The sequence below is a fragment of the Leptodactylus fuscus genome, chromosome 4 (genome assembly GCF_031893055.1).
Source record: "Leptodactylus fuscus isolate aLepFus1 chromosome 4, aLepFus1.hap2, whole genome shotgun sequence".
Taxonomy (NCBI): domain Eukaryota; kingdom Metazoa; phylum Chordata; class Amphibia; order Anura; family Leptodactylidae; genus Leptodactylus; species Leptodactylus fuscus.
Window position 1 is genome coordinate 76,139,103 of NC_134268.1, and position 17,053 is coordinate 76,156,155.

A 17,053-nucleotide genomic window follows, 5' to 3' on the forward strand; every position below is an offset into this window, starting at 1 on the left:
CAGAAACGCTGACAGTTTCACCATAGGTATAATTGTAATAGAACGTGTGTGAAGGAAAACTCTGCAAACTTTCTGTCGAAAGTGCTGCAGGAAGAACAGCGAAGCGTTGAAGCCTTGTTTTTTCCCGCAGCGCTTTTATGCTGCAGGACGTCCCATGGGGCCTTAAAGGGAACCTGCCAGGTGTTTTTTTCCCATCATAAATGAACCCTATCATGTGTAGAATTACCGTATATACTTGTGTATAAGTCGACCCGAATATAAGCCGACCCCCCCTAATTTTACCACAAAAAACGGGAAAACTTATTGACTCGAGTATAAGCTGAGGGGGGAAAATGCATGACATTATGTTTGTGCTCATGTTAATCCTAGCCCGTTTCGGGCCTATTTGGTAATATCCCAGACGTCACGTGGTCTGGGATATTACTATATAGGCTCAAAGCCTGTGGTAGTAGTAATAGCCTGTTACTTCTAGCACAGGCTTTGGGCCTGTATGGCAACAGGCTGTTACTGCCACCTTAAGGCTTTGGGCCTGTATGATAATGTCCCAGATGTCTGGGATATTATCATACAGGCCCAAAGCCTTATGGTACCAGTGACAGCCTGTTGCCATACAGGCCCAAAGCCTGTGCTAGCATTAACAGGCTATTACTACTACCACAGGCGTTGGGCCTATATGGTACTGCTAGCACAGGCTTTGGGCATATATGGTAATATCCCAGACCATGTGACGTCTGGGACATTATCATACAGGCCAGAAGCCGGCTAGGATTAACATCAGATCCCAGAGAGGTGAATGAAACCGTTTATTATTTTCTCTCACCTCCCCTGGGGCTCTGATTATTATATTCGGGGGTCTTAAAAGACCCCCGAGTATAATAATAGCGGCAGTGGGATCGCGGCCTGGGCTCGGGCATACTCACTGCCGACCTCTGCAGCCTATAGTATAAGGTGAAGGGGTCGGCAGTGAGCAGGCCTGGGAAGGTTGGTAAATAGGCTGATACCTGTTGGGAATACTCTAGCAGGTAGTGGTCTATTATAACACAAACAAACATTAAGTTCTCATACTTACCGATCTCGAGCTGCTGCCGTTGCTGCTCGTCTCCCGGAGCTGCTCGTCTTCTCCCACAAATACGCTGCGTCTCAGCGTAGGAGGCGTGATGACACTGCCTGCGCTGAGACGCAGTAAGACTCTGCGCCCCCGGTGAAGAGCTATCGGTGCTGTTATGTAACACTTCAGTGTCAGAAGGGCTTTTGTGACAGTCAGTCAGGAACGCCCTCCTCATGGTAGTGTCTATTGTGCTGTACTATGAGAGAAGGTGTTCCTTACCGCCCAGCGATGACGCTGAGCAGTGAGGAATGCCCCTCCCCCCCCAGTACTTGTCTATGGACGAGTACTATCAGGAGTAGGAGAGGCGTTCCTCAATGCTCAGCTTCATTGCTGGGCGGTAAGAAACACTCCCTCTCACAGTACAGCGCAATAGACGCTACCATGAGGAGGGCGTTCTTTACTGACTGTCAGAAACGCCCTTCTGACACAGAAGAGCTACGGTACCGGCACCAATAGCTCTTCTGGGGGCACAGAACGGGAAAGCCAATAGTGCACTGAATTCAGCACACTGTTGGCTTTCTATTAGTGTATTACACTGCATGTGCCCCGAGGACATGAAAGATCCAATGGAATTACTTCACCCTGTACATGATGGTGCCAGTTTATGGCTGAGAAATCACCTTTAATTGTAAAGAATAGTGTACCAAGCCGCTCTGGTCATTCAGAGGCATCTAGTAAAACTTGCAAACGTATACTGTGCAGGTTATGTTTTCTTAACTTGGACCTGATGGGTGACAGATGTCAGAGTTAGGCAACTGTAACAGCTATTTGTTTAACCTATGTGCAGCTTATGTTAAACATGCGGGTGGGAAGCAGTGTGAAAAGGGCCTTAATGAGCCGTGCACCTGAGTGTCCATCACATGGCCAGGGCAAGAGAAAAAATGTACAGAAAGTACTTTAGAAAATTGTACAACTTTCCATTATACAAAGACTAAGCTATATTTACTGTAATTGTACTGGAGATTACAAAAATGACAATCTTTTAGGTGTAAAACATTAAAGGGCTTGTTCAGTTTCAGCAACTAAATGTTTGTATAATGAAAAGTTATCCAATATACTGTCTTTATCTATCTCAAGATTTTCTAGACCTCTGCCTGGTGCCATTCATTCTGCTTACTTCCAGTGTATAAAAGTCACTCCATAGTCATGTGATGTACAGTCCATGGTCATGTGATGTATAGTCCATAATCATGTGAGATACAGGGCTAGGGGGATATCATCACTCCTTGGGGAGAGACCACAATATAGGTATGTGGAGACTTATTAAGCCTTTAGCACTCCACTTTGCAAGGGACCATGGGAAGAATATGCAAATCTGTCTTCCATGATGTATTTAGGAAGTCAGGTGCCTCAGTGTTGCAAACCAATAGAGGGCGCTCACTGGAATGTGCAAGCCTGTCTTCCCTGATGTAATTAGGAACACAGAATCTCAGTGATATGGCCCAATAAAGGCTGCTCCCTTTAGCATCATGCTCAACCTTCCAAGAGGCCTTTGTTTGGCAATGATGCTGGGATTATTACCAGGTATAGTCTCTCAACCGAGGACGGCCGTTTCGATGTTATTGCATCTCGTCAACCAGGTGTAGAGAAGACTAACCTGGTATAGGTGAGAGGCTTAGACAGGGTTAGGGGGATATCGTCACTCCTTGGGGAGAGACCACCATATAGGTGTGTCATCGGTTGAGAGACTATACCTGGTAATAATCCCAGCATCATTGCAAAACAAAGGCCTCTTGGAAGGTCGAGCATGATGTTAAAGGGAGCAGCATTTATTGGGCCATATCACTGAGATTCTGTCTTCCTAATTACATCAGGGAAGACAGGCTTGCACATTCCAGTGAGCGCCCTCTATTGGTTTGCAACACTGAGGCACCTGACTTCCTAATTACATCATGGAAGACAGATTTGCATATTCTTCCCTTGTGAGATACAGTCCATAGTGATGGACACACAGGTGCACGGCTTGTTACAGTCACAGCTCACTAATCTTGTCCAATTCCTGTCCACTTTCTGCCCCTCTTGCTTTCCACAATGGCTTACACTCACTGATCAAGCACATACTATTTGGGCCACTGGTTCTGTGGCAGAATTTGGCACTGATTTTGAGGCAGAAACCTGTCTTGAAATCAGTGCCAAATTCTGCATGTGAACATATCCTTATAGTTAAACTGCTCATAGCAACCAATCACAACACAGCTTTTATTTCTTATAGTGACCTCGAAATATGAAACCTGTGCTGTGACAGGTTGCTATGGGCAACAAAAACAGGGTTTTTTGGTTTTTTTTAGACAATTTGATAATGCTCCCCTAAGTCCCGGGATTTGCCTAGGGTTTCCCTAGGTCTCGTCCTGAAATTCCTCCAGTGTCCTCTCTAATCCCTTTGCCAGTCAGAGACACCTCGTCCACACAACGTCACCTACTAAAATGTGACTGCATATGGTGGAAGAGAGCGAGCGTGGTAAAAATAAACCTATTCTCTAGTAAAGCTGCGCAAAGCATGAGAACGCAGAGCCGCTCTTTCCGAGCGTGACGTGTACATGTGTGTAATTACGGTAGAGTGGACCGGCTAGTAGAGCGCTAGCGCTGTGTGTCAGGTGACCTCCGGCGGCCGCTGTGTGTGCGTGCATGTGTGCTCTGCCCGACTGGAGAAGATGCAAGATGGCACGCTGGGAATGTGACGGGGTCGTCGGCTCGGTGTCGCCTGATAACGTCGCTGTGGGAATTCCCGGCTGGATGATGAAGAGCTAATCTCCGTCCCGGTGCTGTCATTCTCAGTAGTGTCACATCACCTGCACGGGCTGCTGCGTCTTCTCCTTCACGCCTCCGATCCACTCCTATTACACGATATCTGCAATCGATCTGCTGCTATTGATCGCCGGGACACCGCACGTGTAGCTGGCCAGAGCCATGGGGCTGTGTTACAGCCTCCGGCCGCGGCTCTTCGGTGATCCCAGCGGCTCCATCTCTAACGCCGCCACCAGCTCGGATACAGAGCAGCCCCCGGAGCTGTCAGCGCCGCTCAGAGCTGGGGACCTGCGGCATGGAGGAGATCTGCAGCAGCAGCAACAGCTCAGGGATGGGCAGCCACGCAAAGGAGAGCCGTGCAAGCCCGGCAGAGGGGACAGTCCGGACGGGCTGCTGCTCCTACTACAGAACGGGGGAGGCAGCGGGGACAGCAGGCAGCAGCACAAGCCCATCAAAGTGCAGCAGCCTCAGCAGCAGCATCCACTGCACAAGGGATGGGACAAACTCCGGCTGGAGGAGAAGGAGGCAGAGAAGGAGGCCAAGAAAGTCAGCAAGAATATAGACCGGGTGCTGAAGGAGCAGAAGAGGGAGTACAAGCAGACACACCGGCTGCTGCTGCTCGGTATGTACCCCAGGAGGGGCAGCTTGTGCCCTTGAGCATTATACACTATGCTGTAGTAGGGCCCACACTCCTCAGGCTCTTCTACAAGGTTATGTCTATGCTGGTGGGCCCAGGCCTGATGCCTATTAGTGTCTATAAGGATGGACATCTTGTGGCCTCTATTACTTTATACATATGGTAGTAGCTTGTGATTCATGTGATCACGGTGATGGTGGTACCCCACCCAAGCAGCAGGCGAGGGGGTGGAACATGGGCAGCAATGGCAGGATTGTAGATGAAAAGGCGGTGGTGGCGGGTTAACCATCACAGTCCTGGTTGGTTGTATATCTAGCCTCCCTCTAGTTGTAACACTTCATCACAGTTCACACTGTTCTTTATCTTTACTATAATATTGATGGAGCAGAGCTGCAGCACCTTGTGATATCTGTGTATATAGATAGAAGCACCTTGTGATGTGTGTATAGATAGATGGGTGTCCTCTGTCTGTTGGGTTAATCTGGAGGATTAATTCCACAATTTGGTGCCCGTCCAGTTCAGCTGCATCTGCATGGGCCGGGTATTTCATTGTCAATTCCCTGTGTCTCACCTCAGGGGAATGGGAAGGTGAGTGTGTAATTGATAAATCTGTAGTAATATGATCCTCAGGGAAGTGGCGGTGTGCTTTGCCACTTTGCTTTCACTAGTCAGGCGTATAATCTCTCTGGGTACTCTATATGGTCTCGGCAGGCTGCTAATAGAGGCCTGGGCCCGACCCTGCACCTGCATCATATATCAGCACAATGTCAGACTTCAGGCGGACCAGTATTTGCAATTAAAGCAAACAAAAAATTTCAATTTAATTTCAAATCAATATTCTGTACAAGGTTTTGCACCTTCTGTGTTTCTAATCTGTGTTTCCATCTGTACTATGGCTCCTGTAATGTGCTGGATTCATTGTATGTTGCTCTATTATGGGGTTAACAGAAATTCATTGAAGGTCTCTGATATTTTGTACTGCATTCTAAGTGATGGAAGGTAAACATGCAGGTGTGAATATCGCCTTGTAGAATTTATCAACTATTGGTCATGAAATGGTCCAGAACATAACTGCTGAGCACATGAATTTGTTCAATAAAAGATGACCAAATCTTCAGGGTCATATTTCAATATTAGCATAAGTTTCATATAGTATATCTGTATCTGAGTTGTGTAATGTCATTATGGCTAAGGCCACATTACGAAAAAGCAACTTTTTTTTGTTGTTGCAGGTTTTGCTGCAGGTTTTTTTTTTTTTTTTTTTTTTTGAGCCAAAGCCTGGTCTAGGTTGAACAGAAGGGAGAATTATAAGTTTTCTTTGTATTTCCCATTGCTTTTGTAGCCACTCCTGGGTTTGACTCAGGAAACCATAGCAAAATCTGCAACAAAAAAAAGCAGCTTTTCTGCAACGTGGGGCCTCCGCCTAAGGCTGACACCCCATGTTGTGGAAATGCAGATTTTTATTTGTTGTTGCAGATTTTGCTGCAGTTTTTTGAGTCAAAGCTCGGAGTGGATTGAGCAGAATGGAGGAGTATAAGTACTTCCTAAATATTTTGTATTCCTTTGGTAGCCGTTCTTGATTTGGTGGTGTAAAACAACAAAAAAAAAAAAAAATTAGGAGGGAGGTGGAATAAAAAACAAAAAAAACATGCCTTTCGGTCCCTGGTGCTCTTCCAGTGCCTCCCAGTGTGTTTCGGTCCTGCTGCTCCTGTTTTCTTGTGGCAGATGTCCTCGCCTGCTGTGACATCTCGGGTTCCTTTCCTTGGTCTCGGTGGTCACGGGCGCTGGGGACTTCTGCCGGAAGAAAACATTGGGGTTACAGATTGTTTTTAATCAAAAATGCATGTAAAAATTTGTATGTTGTATGTGGAAAATGTGTACCCATGTAAACCCAGTGCTATATATTCACAGGACAGTTAGACTATGACAGTTATATTGTGCATATACATCATAGCATTAAAACCACCTGCGTAATATTGTGTAGGCCCCCCTTGTCCTACCAGAACAGTTGTGACTCATCAGGCCTTGATGACACAGCCTCTAAGGCTGGGGCCCCATGTGCTGTAAAAGTGTCAGAAAAAATGCGGGGTTCTAAAGTCATAACAAAGTGGATGAGATTCTAGCAAATTGTGATACCTTAGCTTAAGGCTAAAGACCAATATTACGGAAATGCAGCATTTTTTTGATATTGCAGATTTTGCTGCATTTTTTGAGCCAAAGTCAGGAGTCACTCGAAAAGGAAAGGAAAATATAAAGGAAGCTCTTAGACATTTCCCTTCTGTTAAATACAACTCTGACTCAAAAATCTGCAATGTGAGGCCATATTCACACATTAGTGTTTTGCATCAGTGATTGCAAGCTAAAATCAGGAGCCGGTTGAAAACACAGAACAGTTGTTAATCTTTTCAGTGTACTGATCTCTGAAGTCTTAATTTTTGGTTTTGGCTTACAAACACTGAGCCAAAACGCTTGTGTGAACGAATCCTTAAAGGGGTTGTCCATCAATTACTTTCTTTGCCGGGGAAGGTGTAAAATAAAAGGGAAAAAAAAGCAAATTATACTCTCCTGTCCCTTGTGCTCCGGTGTGCCTGCCACTGTCCAGTCCAGCAGCACCTGGGGGCTTGTTTCGGCGGAAGCCCTTGTCGCGTGTAACCACATGAAAGGACTGACGTATGTAAGTGCCTGATTGGCTTCAGCAGTCATGTGCGGTGAGGATTTTCGCCGAAACAAGCCCCCGGGCATCCCTGGGAGACTCTGAAGCGCTAGGAAAAGGTAAGTAAGTAAGTGTGGTGGTTTTTTTTTTTTTAAAAAATGTTACATTTCCTGGCCTCCTCACAGACATTTGTAATTCTTGGACAACCTCTTTAAGCTGGCTTCACATGGTGGAAAGTGAAGAGGAATTTCTGGTGGTCTTCCACTTTAGATTCTTCAGCACTTTCTGGCTACTCAGGACCTAAGGAAAGGAACCGGGACGTCACTCATGTACATCTCCTATGTCGTCCCTTGGCCTTTCTGTAGGCTGCTTATTGGCTTCATTGGTCACGTGCAGCAAGGACTTCTGCTGGAATAAGACTCAAGGAGCAGCAGGACTGGACTGCGGTGGAAGACTCTTCACTGTTCTCCTTGCATAAAACTGTATATCCTGGACAACCCCTTTAATGTGTCCTGTGGGATCTGGCACAGGATATTAATAACAGATCCTTTAACGGTGTATTCCCATCTTAGACATTATTGCCAAGGTTTATCGCTTATCCCAGCTCTTAGACCCACACTTGTCTCTAGAACAGTGGATTCCTGACTCTACCCTGGGCTGCTGGTTGCTATCTGAATGGCTGGGATTAGAAAAAAATACCGGCTCACTGTATTATGTTCTTTTGATAACTCCCAAAAAGGTGAATAGGAGGTACAGAAACTGCATAGTACAAGAGTTGTTGTTTCTGATCTCAGTCATCCTAGGACAAGGTCAGGGGACCATAAAGATAGGTACAGGTCCCTGAGGTGGGATCCACATTTATCAGAAATGTATGCCATACAGAATTTAAGTTCTGCAAGTCAGTAGGTTGGACCTCCATGGCTTGGAATTTTTTTTTTTTAGAAGCCATGTCAGTATTCTGAACTCTTGTCATGTTCCTCAGACCATTTTTGCAGTGCAGCATTGTCCTGCAAAAAAAGACCACCTCTATTTGAGAGAATAGTTGCCTGGGATGGGTGTATAGTACCTCAGTAATGTTTAGGTAGATGAGACATATCAGAGTACATCTTTATGAATGCCACTGCAATTGCAGTGCTCCTCTCCTCCTATAGTGCACAATGGTGCCATTCTCCCTAGGATAAGCGACCCATACTTTACTGGCTATCCACTTGAAGCTGAAGGAATAATGATTTATCAGATCAGGCCGCCTTCTCACGTTGCACTATTCTCCACCTGTAGTCCTGACATACTCCGTGTAGGCGCTTTGGGCAGTGACTAGATGTCAGCATTGACAGTTTGATCGGTCTGTGGTTATACGGTCCTGTTCTTAGCATAGTGTGTATATGTGCTGACACTTTACTATTGTGATTGGCATAAAATGGGGTGTCTCAGATCCCTTGTGTATTGGATACTGATGACCTACCCACAGGACTACTGAAAAAAACTGACTTGCCCTGTTTGATGCAGAAAAAGCTCCAAATGCCTTTTGAAATCAATGGGATGCCTTAACAAATATACAAAAAAAATGCTTAAAAAATGGTGTTGATTTTTTTATTTTGTCAAAAGAAGCAGAGTGAATCCACTTACGTGGTTTTTTTTTTTTTTTTACAAAATACTCTTTGGAATAATTTGGCAAGTATTTTGCTTGTGGCAACTATAGCAGAAAACCAAAGGCATTAATAGCATGCACATGCTGATCAGACTCTTTATATGAGGTTGATCTTCATTTTGCGATTTGCTGCAGCTTCAGTGGATATATAAAGAAATCTCCGTCACTCTGAAGATTTGGTGAAAACACTCCAATTGTATATTCCACATCCAGAAACCAAACATTTCATCAGACCTTCTTCAGTCGTTGGATGTGGTTAGGAATAACAACGCCTTATTCCTAACCACATCTGATAGCTGGTGAAGGTTTGATGCAACACTGAAACATTTTGTTTCTGGATGTGGAATGAACAATTGGAGTGTTTTCACTAAATCTTCAGAGAGTGCTGGATATTTCTTAAGGGCTAGTTCACACGGAGCAAAATGGTCAGGATTTTGACATGGAAGCCGGTCATTTCTTTTTTTTCTGCAAGCAGTTTGTTCCCGCTCGCGAAAAAAAGAAACGAGTTGCCCTTTCTTCTGGCGGATTCCGCAGCTGATTCAGCCGCGGACGTCCGCCTTGCGACACCACCCTCCGGACCAGGCCCATTTATTTGGGCCTAATCCAGAATAGACAGCTGTGACAGAATGTGTACACGCGGAACCCCATGTGAACTATCCCTTATATATTCAGATACGGTTTGAGTCCTTCTCTGTTGCACCTTACAATTACTGAGTTTTGTAATTCTTACATTTATAGCAGTTTCAGTGGTGCCTGAGCGGATGAAGCCACAGCACGATGTTTTTTTGCAGTGCAATAAAAAAAGAGGCAGTTTGTGGCATTTTTGGACCAATTTTGAGGTAGAACCCCCCCCCCCCCCCCCGCTCTCTCCCTCAAAACCAGCTTTAAAAATAGTGTTATCTCACCCTAAGGGTCCATTCAAACTGAGTAAACTCACGCCGCTCATTTTGGCAAAATACACGTGTAAAGAATACACGTGTAAAAATAAGACTTCCATTGACTTCAATGACATTTTACTCGTGTATTTTGACGTTTTTTTACACGTGTAACAAAAAAAAAAAAATGTTATTGAAGTAAATGGGAGTCTTATTTTTACATGTGTATTTTGCCAAAATGAGCACGCTTTTACTCTGTGTGAATAGACCCTAAACTTGTTTCACACACCTGTATTTGGGCTGGATCACAGCTGAACTGAACACTCTGTGTCAAGTCACTTCAGCCAAGTAGTAGTGGTTAGCACGAGGCAAGTGAACAAACGATCACATGTTAAACGTCTTTTAGGTGGACTAAAAAAATACTGTTTAAAAAATGAACAAATTTTTAGACATATATAGAATTTAGTGCAAAAAACAACATAAATTAGTTTGAAAAAATGTGAGAAACCCACAATGAGTTGGCTTCCTGCAGGTTCAAAATTTACAATCCAAAAATAACTTATTATAGTATTCTATATAGGTGCCGCACCACTGATTCCTGCACATTTGGAATTTTCTCTCTAGCCCTCACTGTTCCTGAGCAACAAGTGCAGTTAGTTTTGGTGCCCAATGTTCTATTTAAGCTCTGTAATGTTAGGCGGGGGTGTGTGATTCAGAGCACCAATCGGAGGCATCCAGTGTCAGAGCTCAGAATCACACCCCTTGTTTGCTCCTACTTGATGCCGCCCTCCTGACAGTATAGAGCCTAAATAGCATATCAGGCACCAAAACTAACAGCATTGATTGCTCTAGAAAGGTAGGGGCTAGAGAAAAAAAACTTCTAACTGTATTAGAATCAGTGAATCAGCACTGATTCTAATAATTGGAGTGTTTGGTGGTCTTCTTTAATGTCTATACTGGACAATAATTGCCAAAGCGAAACATCTGACCACCTGCCATGGAATTTGCATCAAAATGTATCCTCTAAATTTGCATATTTTAGATAAATACTTTTTACATGGATTTTATCTTATGCATTGAAAAAGGTGAAAATCTAAAACATAAATTGTTGTAAATTTAAAATCTACACCACAGGCTAGTTTTTACACATTTTGGGCAGAATTTATTTTTTCTAGCAAGTGAATGAGATTTGCTATAATCCCATCCGCTGTTCTGCAAAAGGAAGCAGTAAAAAAACTATTTTAAAAATCAGTCATACATTCCCTTTAAGGATGAAGTGCATGATTTCTTCAGGACCCTATTAGACATCCCATTGCAGCCTAAACATATTGTATATTGATCTGAAGGCCTGCTCATTCCGTCTGTGCCTCTGACAACAGTCTTGGTTCCCCTGTAACATCATGGACTCTTGCATTGATAATTTGGAATATTATGGGCTTAATCGAATAGGCTCTGACAAGTCAGATTGTGATGTCATATCTAGCCAAACTAAACCAAATCTGAACGCTTCTCAATAGAGTGACTGTGTGACTACACAACGTTTCTTTGTTTGTGTTTTTGTTACTTGTGCATTATGACCCATGTTATGTGCAATACGCTGACCACTTCCTCACAGGTTCAGTATCTTGTAATAAGGGGTGGGGTTAGGCCGAGATGGTGGAGACATTCAGAGACACAGGAGACACAAGACTCAGTAGAGATGCAGAAGCAGAGTCTGTGGACAGACAGAACGAGAAGTTATTCATGTATAGAGGAAGCTTCTCCCCATCCTGCACATCTCTAAGGGTGTTGTGAATTAACCTCTTAACGATTGCAGGATTTTGGACTTTCTATAAAGTTTCCAAGATTAACTGATCGCAGGCTGTTCCAATGCTGGTACCCTCAGCGATGAGTTATAATGGGTAGTGAAACCAGGCACCAGATATTGAGTTCCACTGCAGCCCCGCCACAGATAAAATAAAAGCATGAAATTGTGGCCATTTAAAGGGAGTCTGTCACCAGCAAAATCACTTCGAAATCAGTTCTGTTATAAAGTGGTCGTTAATAGTAAACCCTTTTTTTGTGGCAAGGGAAATGAATGTCATCTACAGGCTACATCTCCTGGAGCTAAACCACAACAAAAATTGAGGAATCCAAAAAATAAAAATATATATTTTATTGAAAAGACAATAAAAAACACATACAAAACATATAACATACAATGGAGGGCAACACAGAGGGGTCCGACTGTATAAAAAACAGTCCGACAGAACCGTACCCCTCTCACTACTGATGAACCAGAGAATTTCTCCCTATATATATGGTATATAATCCTAATTACTCTAATCCTTATAGAAGTAAATAAATACACTGCACCAACAAAATGCACATATGTAAGATAAGCAAGGTGCAAAGAATATATATAGACCTCCAAAAAGAGTGTAACCCCTATAACAGAGTCCCCATAATTGGGGTATATTACACATATGATAAAGAGTAACCTGTTAAGAGGTAGATAGGAGGTATAACAATGAATGTCATAGGTCCAAAGTCAATACATACCCATAGACATATTGGCAGTGTAAATAAACCATAAGGGGTTAACCCCGGAACATCAGGAGTGAGGGAACCAAGACACCCCGACGCGCGTTTCGCCTTAGCGTGGCTTCATCAGGAGGTCATCTCCTGGAGCACCTGTTTCTGCCTATGGTCACTGCTCAGTGAGGATCTTTATATTAGGGTGTGGTGTCGGGTGCTGTGGAGGGGTAGGCCAAACCAACGTCTCGGGTCCATTCACATGGAGTTTTTTGGCAAGGAAAGAATCTGCTTCAGGAATTAGGAAATGTTTTTTTCCTCCAACACTGTGTATGGACCTTGAAAAAACCAATAGCGTTTTTTCCACGTGGATTTTCTGCCTCGCATTGACTGCGTTGGTTTTTGCAGGTGGAATCCGCCTGAAGGAATTTTTTTTTTTTTCCACTAGCGGAAAAGCTAGTGGAACCCATTGAACTCTATGGGGAGACGTTTTTTCCACGTGGATTCTGAAACTGATTCAGCGCCAAAATCTTCGACAAAAAATGCCATGTGAATGAACCCTAAGGGCTAGTTCACACAGAGTAAGATTTTGACGTAGGAAGCCGCGTCAGAATCCGGACCATAATGTGCCTGCCGTGGCTTCCAACAGTTGCGTCTTTCCGCTCCGGATTAGACCCAAATGAATGGGCCTAGTCGGGAGGGAGGTGTCACGAGGCGGATGTCCGCGGCTGAATCAGCCGTGGAATCCGCCTGAAGAAAGTGCAGCTCGCTTCTTTTTTTCCACGAGTGGAAACAAACCGTTCCCATTGATTTCAATGGGAGGCGCGTTTTTTTAGCCAGATTCTGATGCTGATTCCGCGTCAACATCCGCCCCATTTGATTCCGTGTGACCTAGCCCTTAGACTCTTCTCTTTTTCCACAGGCCAACTCTGACTTCGACTTCTTTACAAATGGCTGACAGTCATAGTCAGGCAAAAGCGGTAAAGATCCTCTAATTCATAAAAAATCTATTGACTAAATTCCTATGAAAGTATATATGCAACAAATTATTCATGGAATTTTACAATATCAATATTTGTGTAATAGAATTATCTTTTAAATGGGTCCCGTCTTCGGCTCCACAATTCAGATTCTGACTCCGCAGTCCTGCTGAACAGTTGACTTTTCATGGAAGAGGATTACACAGATAGTCTTGGTGTTGGTAGACTCCCTTTAGAATCCTAGCGATTACAGTACAGGACAGTATGTCTCGGGGAGGGACTCCTAGCATCATAGATAACTATACTATATTCCTGCCATAAGGTGCAGGCTGGTAAATCCAGCCAACACACGGATCCAGTTTCATTGCCATTGTATGACTGTGTCTTTACATGCTGCCCTGCAATTATGAAAATTAAAAAAAAAATTATAATTGGCAAAAAAGACTTCATATTGGAGGTTATTTTTTCACAAGTGAAGTTCTTTCAGACAGCAGTCATTTAGATGCTTTAGATATAAAACCAACAGGAAATAATGTTTCTAATGGATGGGAACTGTTCATTTTCATTGTAGTCTTCATGTTTTCTGAGTTTGTCCTGTGTGCAATGTACAATGTTGCATTATTTATTAACCCTTATTCGAATAAAACTAAGTCAGCATCACTGGATATATTCATTTACATTACCTATGCCCCAATTGAGCTAACCATCTACAACTTATTCACACTAGCTGATTTTACCTCCTAAATAACTCAAGCAAAATGGAGCTGTGCACAAAAGCAACTTTTTTTTATATAGCTATTTTTCTATACGTAGACCACAAGTCCTAGCAGAAGTCTAGTCATAAAATTAGAAAATAATCACTTTATCATTAAAGCTTTCTCTATTTTGCACTGTACATATAATATCTTGCTGACAAAACAAAATCTGGATTCACATCTCAAAAGACTTGGTTCACACCTTCATTGGACGCTCTATTGTGGAATCCTCTGAAAATTGGTGGAGGAAAAAGTCCTGCACAGGGTCTGGCTCTCCTTTGTTTGGGTCCCCGATGGACCAAATGACTGAGAGCCTGGCACTAGTGTGAACCTAACGTAAGCACTGACTCCAAAATCCTGTCCCATACCAATTGCGATTTTGTTCTGTTTTTGTACAGTAATGGTAAAATGTAGCCATATGGTTTTCCAGTCTCTAAACTAAGTAATAGTACTGATGTAAATGAATGTAAATCTGACAGCGGCCATGCCCACAGCATGTGCACTCTCAGGAAAGTGCCAAGTATGACACAGGATAGGTCATCAGTATCAGATTGGTGGGGTCCAACAGTCTTACCTTGCACCAATCAGGTGATGTAGCTAACGTAAGCTGTGTACAAGGTACATGGCCCGCAGCAGCTCTGCTCCCATAGAAGTTAATGGGAGCAGAGTTACAGTGTATGGAGACTGCTCTGTTTAGGTCATATGTGATGTATGTTACAGCAGTCTCATGGTCTTTATCAGCAATACTCTGGAGCCAGCTAAGGGCTTGTTCAAACGGGGCAGGTTTTGGCGCTGAATCCACGTCATAATCCGCCCCCTCACAATAGAAGTCTATGTAGACCGCTAGCTTAGGGGGCGTTCACGTTCAAGATTTTAGCAACGGACACTGACTATGTCCGTTACAATTTCCATTCATTTCAATGGGATTTCATCTGTTGTCCGTTTGTGTCCTTAAGGGTCCGTTAACAACCATGTCCGTTTTTTCAAGCGGACAGAGAAATCTCACATGCAGGATTTTTTTGTCCGTTTGAAAAAACGAACAAAGTGTCCGTTTTTTTTTTTTTTTAACGTTGAGGTCTATGGGCAATGGACATATAACGGACAGTAACTGATGACCATCAGTTACAGTCCGTTATTTTCTGTCCGTTTTATTTTTCTGCACATGCTCAGACAGCATAAACAGCAAAAAGAAAAAACTGACAGTATAAAAAATGGACACTAACTAATGCTAACTGATACTAATGTGTCCGTTTTTTTTTAACTGATCCATTAAATGGATCAGTTAAAAAAATGGACACATTAACATCAGTTAGCATCAGTTAATGTCCTTTATGATAGGTGTCCGTTCTTTCTTTTAAACGGACACCTTCGTAACGGACACCAACGGTAGTGTGAACGCCCTCTTACTATTCTCTGTGAGCGGTATGTTCCCGCTCACGGAAAAAAGCGAGCTGCCCTTTCTTCAGGCGGATTCCACAGCTGTTTCAGCCCCGGCGTCCGCCTCGCGGCAGCACCCTCTGGACTAGGCCCATTCATTTGGGCCTATTCTGGAGTGGGAAGCCGCGACTGTCAGAAGTCGTGGCAGGCACATTTTGTCCCTATTCTGACGTGGCTTCCCGCATCACAATCAGGACCAAAATACACCATACCGTGCCCCATGTGAACTAGCCCTTACTGTGATCTATGAGAGAATTGTCTGGACATAGATAAATTGTAATATCATCTGCAATGATGGTCCAGTTATCAATAGAATTGTTATCTTGTATTTTTAATCCACCTTTGTCTTGTCTGTGATGTAAGTGAGATGACTTAAAGAAAACCCCTACAGATTTAAAGAGGACCTTTCATCAGATTGGGCACAGGCAGTTCTATATACTGCTGGAAAGCTGACAGTGCGCTGAATTCAGTGCACTGTCGGCTTTCCCGATCTGTGCCCGGTGTAAAGCGCTATCAGTCCTGGTACCGTAGCGCTTTGCAGTCAGAAGGGCGTTTCTGACAGTTAGCCAGGGACGCCCTTCTGCCCAGCAGCGCCTATCGCGCTGTGCTCTAAGACTGGGGAGGAACTCTCTCCCCCCCCCCCTCCCGCTCCTGATAATACTCGTCTATGGACGAGCTGTGTGTGCAGAGGTAGGGTGCGTTCCTCCCCGCTCACACTGTGCGGCGCGATAGGCGCTGCTGGGCAGAAGGGCGTCCCTGGCTAAGTGTCAGAAATGCCATTCTGACACTAAAGTGCTACGGTCCCGGGACCGATAGCGCTTTACACCGGGCACAGATAGGGAAAGCCGATAGCTTTCCAGCAGTATATAAAACTGCATGTGCCCGATCTGATGAAAGGTCCTCTTTAACAAATGTCAGTCAATTATTAGGCTTGTGGGGCCACACGGCCTTGCAGCGCTGGAGTCCTGGTGTTCAAATCCTGCCAAGGGCAAAAAACCATCTGCAAGGAGTTTGTATGTTCTCCCCGTGTTTGCATGGATTTCCATCCCATATTCCAAAGACATACTGATAGGGAAAAAAAAGTACATTGTGAGCTCTATGTGGGGCTCACAATCTACATCAAAAAAAAAAAAAAATAATAAAAAATTATTAGGCTTGCAGGATTTAGTACTTATAGTACTTAATACTATATTGTCTCTTGTCTCTCCATGTTTGTGCTCCCCCCCCCACACACACACAGTATAGGCCTGAGCAGATGTTGTCTGAACATTACACTTGACGCTGGGTTCACACCTGCGTTCTTCTTTCCGTTCTATGGTTTCCGTCTTCTGCATGCCAGAAGACGGAAAGCACAGACCGGGTCCGGACGTGAGCGGCGGTGAGCGTTTTAGGCTCTCCGCCGCGAAACCGGATTTTTTTATCCGGACACAGAGTACTGCATGTCCGACTCTGTGTCCGGATTATAAAACCCGGTTTCGCGGCGGAGAGCGCAAAACGCTCACCGCCGCACATCTCTCTCACCCATTCAAATGAATGGGTGAGAGAGACTCCTGCAGGTTTCCGTCTCCTGCCTCTGTTTTATGCAGGAAACGGAAACCTGCAGTACGGAGAGGGCGACGCAGATGTGAACGAGCCCTGAGTCTGCCAGTCCTGCCAAACTAACACTAGAGTCACATTAGTGTTCAACTTTCCGTTCTTCGG

At 44.1% G+C, this 17,053-nt stretch overlaps 1 protein-coding gene across 1 annotated transcript in view; it reads left to right on the top strand.

Moving 5' to 3' along the window:
* The first annotated feature begins 3,670 nt into the window (after positions 1 to 3,670).
* Positions 3,671 to 17,053, top strand: part of GNAL (G protein subunit alpha L) — a 184,619-nt gene continuing 171,236 nt past the window's right edge. The window contains exon 1 of the mRNA XM_075270701.1: positions 3,671 to 4,475. Coding sequence (XP_075126802.1) covers positions 4,016 to 4,475 — 460 coding nt within the window. The 5' untranslated portion in view covers positions 3,671 to 4,015. The remainder of the gene's footprint in view (positions 4,476 to 17,053) is intronic.